Here is a 6,000-nt window from a genome sequence, read left to right as displayed (position 1 = left end):
ATTACCTGAGGCATAAAGCGTACAGGAACTGACTGTGGGCTTCAGCAGCAGCAGACATTAATTAGAGCAAATACGTGTCATATTCGGACATATTATGTGTAATATATTTCTACAACCGCAGCCAAGTGTAACATTGACCCCTTGTTAGGTCCATGGACACGTTTCCACTCCCAAACGGCATTAAAGCCAACATCTTACAAGGCCTCTGCAGTCGGACTTTTTAATGGTGCCAGGACTAGTGCTCATTCAATAATATACTACGTGGACAATGCTGCGAACCAGTGTCATTTTTTGAACCTTTATTAGTGTTACAACCACACAGAGGAACATTTACAATGCAATTTTCCTACCTGAGTTTCTCATCTTTGAATCACATGGAAAGATTTGGCTTCTCTAACACATACGGTGAAATGAGCTTTCTCTACTCTGCAGTGATTGAAGAAAAAGCAGAACAAAAAAAGCAAATAAATCCCCCAGAACACAAATTCACCAATTTTTCTCTTCAAGGTGCTCGGGACTTACTTATAACCTGAGTCAAAAGTGTATTTTGTCCATAGCAAAATAATTAAAACCTGTTTTCTCAAATAGTACCAAAAACACAAAGCATTAAAAAGCAACTGGCATTTGACAAAAAATCTCACATTTATTTTATTTGTTATACAAGTGTTGAACTTTACATCAGTCTTAAGTGATGAGCCCCTTGGTAACATGTTTACATAAAAAACATGAGCTACAGTACAGCATGTATACCAGTGCTGGAAAATATTCACACATTTCCCATGTATCTTTTGGAAAGATTTTAATAAATAAAATGTCCAAACCCAGGCGGAAGAACTACATTTATGATAGAAACTTTATTGTCAAAATTTCATTTCAGTTGCGCTCGCCCGTCGCTTTGCCACGACTGTTTAAAAAGATCTATTTCATTCAGAGTTACACAAAAAAAAAAAAAGTGCAATGCATAAATCACTTTAACTGGGTTTTTGCATTCCCATCCTACTGAAGTAATTAATGCCACTTTGGCAAAATCAAATAAACATATCTCAATGGGCGATATCAATGGAACTCATTAAGCAAAAAACACTGTTCACAAGTGAAAAAAAGTGATAATGCATCTTTGTAATTTGTTGAATCCTCCTTTCTTTTCATAAGCCTTTACGTTCAAACATACTACCATGAATGAAGTGTTGGAACCATAAACACACCGTATAACATATGTGCAACTTCTACACAATAGTCTCTCAAATGTTAAATTTTGCAATTAAAAGGTTTCTTCATATTTACGGTTTCCCATGATTTTTTATTTTACACTAGCAATACAACAAAATATATATTTTAGCCATTTTCCTTGACAACAGTTCAATGTACAGTTGAGAAAATATAAGGCCAGGGGCTTGATTGCTAGTGGTTATACAATCCAAACTTCATGGTGACAGAGAGCGACTCTGGGCAGCCAGGACCTTATATTCCTTTTCTAACAGTCTGATCAGGAACATTGTACAAACAGAGTCCACGTCCTGGTCCAGGGGTGTTTGTTTTGTTTACAATAAAAAAACAGGCTTCAACGAGGATGTTGGGGAGTGTATGTACAACCTTTCAACCAGGAAATTGCTGATATGATGTAGCCAGTAATGTTTCTTTTTTTTTTTTTTTTTTTTTTGGTCTTTTTTTTAAATTTTCGTACCTTAAATTTTTCTCAATTATTCAACAGCAGCAGCACATTTAAATACATGGTTGGCTTGTCTCTTAAAATTGAAATCTGACTCTGCATTTTATGTACAGTCTCATTAAAACTCCGCACTGCCATCGCGGTGCACCAAGTCTGTTGGTCTGCAGGGAAGGAAGGAAGAGTGGCATGTTTGGGCGGGGAGGAGATGGCAATGCAGCTGGCGGAGGAGGGTTTGTAAATGGCTAGTGTGTATGACGGGGCTTCTAGGCTCTCTTCAAAAATAAAACAAACACTCCCTTTCCCTTCACTAGTGTGTCCTCCAAGAGGTCAGAGCTGCAAAGGGGCAGGAGGAGGCTTGGGGATGATTTAAATACATTTAAAGGCTTGTCACTAACTGCATCTGTCCTTCCCGTACGTCGCCCTCGGGGATGCAGCCATCTTTAGTGATAGGAATAATGTAACCATCACTGCCCCCTCGGCCTATCTGGTAATAGGCTTGGAGCTGGTGGCCAGCCCCTAAGTTAGGCATGCTCTTGTAGTAAACGTCCTCATTCTCGCTCCCCTTGCAGGGGGACAGGTCCTCCACCACGTCAGGGCTGCTCTCGGGTAACGGAGAGTCCCTCAGATTAGGCATACTAGTGTACAAGGAGTCTCTGTTTGGGGACTGCAGACTATCGTCAGGGTTGGTGGGTGTCAGCTGGCTGACAAAGGTCTCAACTCCCCCATCGGTCCTCACCTTCTTCTGGGGCGCGTACAGAAGCGAGTGAGTCCGCTGGGGGATGAGCGGCGCCTCCAGCTCCTGCTGATGGTGCAGCTCAAGGCCCACCGTGTCGCCCACGTGCACCAAAGACGAAGAGTCGGCTACGATAGCGTCATCTTCGCTGCTGCTGCCGCCTACCACCGTCACCTTGGGCGGAGCCCGCTCCGTGTGGTGGTGATGGTGGTACTGCGGGGGCGGCTGGTGGTGGGGCGGGTGATGTAAACTGTGGTGCTGCTGCTGTTGCTGATGGTGGCTTTTGTTACAGGCACGCAGGTTGTTGTGTACTAGCTCGGAGATGATCATTTTCTCGAAGGCAGCATCGTCCAGACTGAGGCCGCAGTCTACTACCTGCACACTGTCGCCAAAGTCCCCATTGCGGAGCGAGTAGCTATTGTTAAAGTTACCATTTAGCGGTAGAGTATCCATTGCACTTGTATCCCTCACCACATTGTTCAGTGAGTGCCCTGCAAAGAGAAGGACATGTGAGGGGAGTTTACATTAGTCAACACCAGTGACCTTTAAATGAAGGAACAGAACTTTAATGCTGTTTAGGATGCAGTTTCACATAGAGAACTCAAGTCAAATTAAGCCATGCCGTAAATCCGTTAGTTAGGCACAATCCTTAACATACAATATATATATATATATATGTACGCATGCATTATCTGCGATGAGAAATCATTTTACTTTCTCACATATTTGACTTTTAAAGAATGGCTTTATAATAAGCAGAGCGCTGTGCGTTTTAGTCTGCCACTAACGTGACAAAGCAATGAAAAAGATCCCAAACAACATTAAGAAACAAACTGCAACAGTAATCACCATCACAACACACCGGGCAAAAGTAGATGTCCACAAGTATGAAGCCACAAACGGGCAAGCTACAACACTTAGAGGTTTTCTAGCAACTAATAGGTTGGATGTGCCGAGGGAAAGAAAAGGACAGAGATGGGAAAAGATGACATGGACAGAGAAGGGGAAGTAGTCATGTATCAACATGGGACAGCCATCTTTGTTCTCACTACAAGGGGAGCCCACAAGCAGCACTCCACCATCACCACACACAGCAGGTGAAAAGACTCACTTTGGACAACTCACATCATGTCTGTCTGCTCAGGCTATCTGGTCTAAGAGCAGCTGATGTACAAAAGAAAGTAAAATGATTTATTGTAACATGAAGAAGAAGAATCACTCAAAAGAACAACAAAACGTAAAGTAAAAGTCTTAACTGCAACTTAGCAAGAGCAAGGGTTCAGCAAAGAAAACAAACAAGCATTAAATAGCTTTTTACTTTTAGGAATTAGCCAACAGCTACTTTTTGTAGATGCTTTTTTTTTTTCTTCTTTTTTTGTGCTTGTGTTGGTACACTTTCTGTCCATTAGTTGGCAGCTTGTGTACCCAAAGCTGGCAAAGGTCAGAGCTTGCCCGCAGCCCAGCACTTGGCATCCGTCACAGTGACAGTTCCCAGTGAGACCCTGGTCACTAGCAGAACAGCTCAAGAATAACACAGCCGCTGCAGAGGTCAGACGCAGTCATGTTAGGAATTTCTCAAAGCATGGAGGTCATGGAAAGCAGCAGAAAAAAGGATAAATATTGGCTATGCCATGATTGAGAGAGGAGATAAAGGAAAAATGTGCTCTGCTGTGGCTAACATGCCTCCTCGTAGAACAACAAATGTAATAAATTACGCTGGAGACTAATGAGATGTTTCACAGCAACGTTTGTGTTTGTCCGAAATAAAGGGGAGTGATCGTCGATGTAGGAGGCATGTTAAAGGTTTTAACAGAGCCTGTTGGGAATTAGGGGGAAATGACAAGAGAAGTTGTGTGAAAAAAAATAATATAAGGGGAAAATTAAACAGCTGCTGCCATGACATCCATGTGTTTGTGCCTGCTAGGAGGCAATTTAGTGTCCAGACAGGTGTTGTCTGGAGAGGTGTGAGGGGAATACTTCTGGACACTGAGACTGCCGAATGCCACAGGAGGACAGACATTTTGGGAGAAAAGAAAAGAACTAAAGAAAACGAAACCTTTCTTAACAATGCTCCTTTCTGCCAGAAAAAAAAGCAACACATTTTTGGTCGGTTAAAATCACAAATTAAGCAGAAGAGAGAGAAGCAGAGTCATGGGCGTGTGCGATAAAGCTGTCAGATCTGGAAGATTATTTCCAATGACTGGATAAATCTTGTATTTGTCTTTTTCAGATTAGGGTTGAATTTGGGGTGGATAATTTTGTGAACCACTTGCTCACTGAGTGTGTGTTAATGGCCTAAAAGTAAACCAAGTGATTGTGCCAGGGTTTTGGTTGTTTATAATAAGCATGCTGAAAAAAATTTACATTTGATAGGCAAAGTTAAGTTTTACTCCCATACTTGTCTCTCTGTAGGTCACTAGAGGGAAGCACAGGGGAGAAGCACAAAACATGACAGAAGATGCCATTTCAGTTTCAAAATAGAATAGCACACATAATTGCAGCACAATCTTTACAGTGATATGCTTAAATGCCATGTGCAGTTGAGATATAGTGATTTTTATAGAGTTTTTATGCGTATCAGCTGTAACCAAATACATCTATACACAGATAACTTAATGCAAAAGCTGCATTAAGTCGATCTGCGTTAAGCAGCACAGAATTTGCTTGCACTTTAACACGTTTTAAGGGGAAAGCTCCCTCTAAAACACACAAAAAATAACAAATCACCTGACAAATTCAGGAGCATAAATCTTAATAACCATGCGGTTTATACTACAGCTTCACGTCTACACCACTGTTTACATTATCTCAAGGCAGAACACGCAGTATCTCCTTCCCATCTTAATCATTATGTCCCATTCAGAGTTTGGATAAGAGAAACATGAGAGCGCGGAGGGTGGGTCGAGACGAGCCACAGAAATCTCCCCGCGCATGAAAACATGTGCGCACACAGCACGCACTGTATCGAGTACTTGGGAGACAATGATTCAGACAGAAAGGCGATACTGCAGAACATCCTGCTTTTCATTTGGCTTGCTGTATACTCAACTAAAAAAGACAAAGAGGGAGAGACAGAGAGGAGGCAAAGAAGAGAAGAAGAGCCTGAATGCAGGTGAAAGTATTAAGTAAGCACACCTGGCGAGTTAAACACTGGAGCCGTGGGGGTGTTACATACGACTGTCTCGGCCAGTAAGGTGTTATAAGGGTTGTTAGTGCCTTGTGGTCGAAGAAGAGGATTTGTTAGTAGATAATTCCCGGTCATTCCTGGAGTGGCGAGACAGAAGAGGAGTTAAGTTTGGCGCAGTCAGCCGACAAGTGATTGAAAGTTTCATGGCAGAAAAGAAATGAAGGAAATTTTCAGCAAGTTTGTCTTTTCGAGGCGTGTGGTGTCACCCAGGGTGTCTGCCAGAATCTGAAACTAGGGTGTTTATTTTGAAGTTGAGAATGCAGATTAAAGTTTGAGGAGCAACCAGGGAGAAGTACTTCTGCGTGTGCCAAGAAAGATTCAACTTTTGCAGCCTTCCTCACATTGAACACGATTTTTAAACTTTCAAGTTAATTTCTGATGTGTGTCGTGGGTCATTTGTAACCCATGCGT

General features: G+C 42.1%; 1 protein-coding gene across 15 annotated transcripts in view; it reads right to left on the bottom strand.

Moving 5' to 3' along the window:
• Nucleotides 1–278: 278 nt before the first annotated feature.
• adgrl2a (adhesion G protein-coupled receptor L2a) overlaps nucleotides 279–6,000 on the bottom strand; it is a 242,152-nt gene continuing 236,430 nt past the window's right edge. For 3 of the 15 annotated variants that reach the window (XM_050054607.1, XM_050054606.1, XM_050054609.1), the window contains 3 exons: nucleotides 5,538–5,666; nucleotides 4,801–4,818; nucleotides 279–2,893 (listed from right to left, as the gene is read on the bottom strand). In XM_050054607.1, the coding sequence (XP_049910564.1) occupies nucleotides 2,046–2,893; nucleotides 4,801–4,818; nucleotides 5,538–5,666 (995 nt within the window). In that variant the 3' untranslated portion in view covers nucleotides 279–2,045. Of the gene's footprint in view, nucleotides 2,894–3,513; nucleotides 3,567–4,766; nucleotides 4,819–5,537; nucleotides 5,667–6,000 lie in introns of all 15 variants that reach the window. The other 12 variants (XM_050054608.1, XM_050054610.1, XM_050054612.1 and 9 more) reach the window with 9 other exon arrangements.

Source organism: Epinephelus moara, chromosome 10 (assembly GCF_006386435.1).
Source record: "Epinephelus moara isolate mb chromosome 10, YSFRI_EMoa_1.0, whole genome shotgun sequence".
In the NCBI taxonomy this organism is placed as follows: Eukaryota; Metazoa; Chordata; class Actinopteri; order Perciformes; family Serranidae; genus Epinephelus; species Epinephelus moara.
The sequence above is the reverse complement of the archived record's forward strand: the minus strand, read 5'-3'. Positions and strand labels throughout refer to the sequence as shown.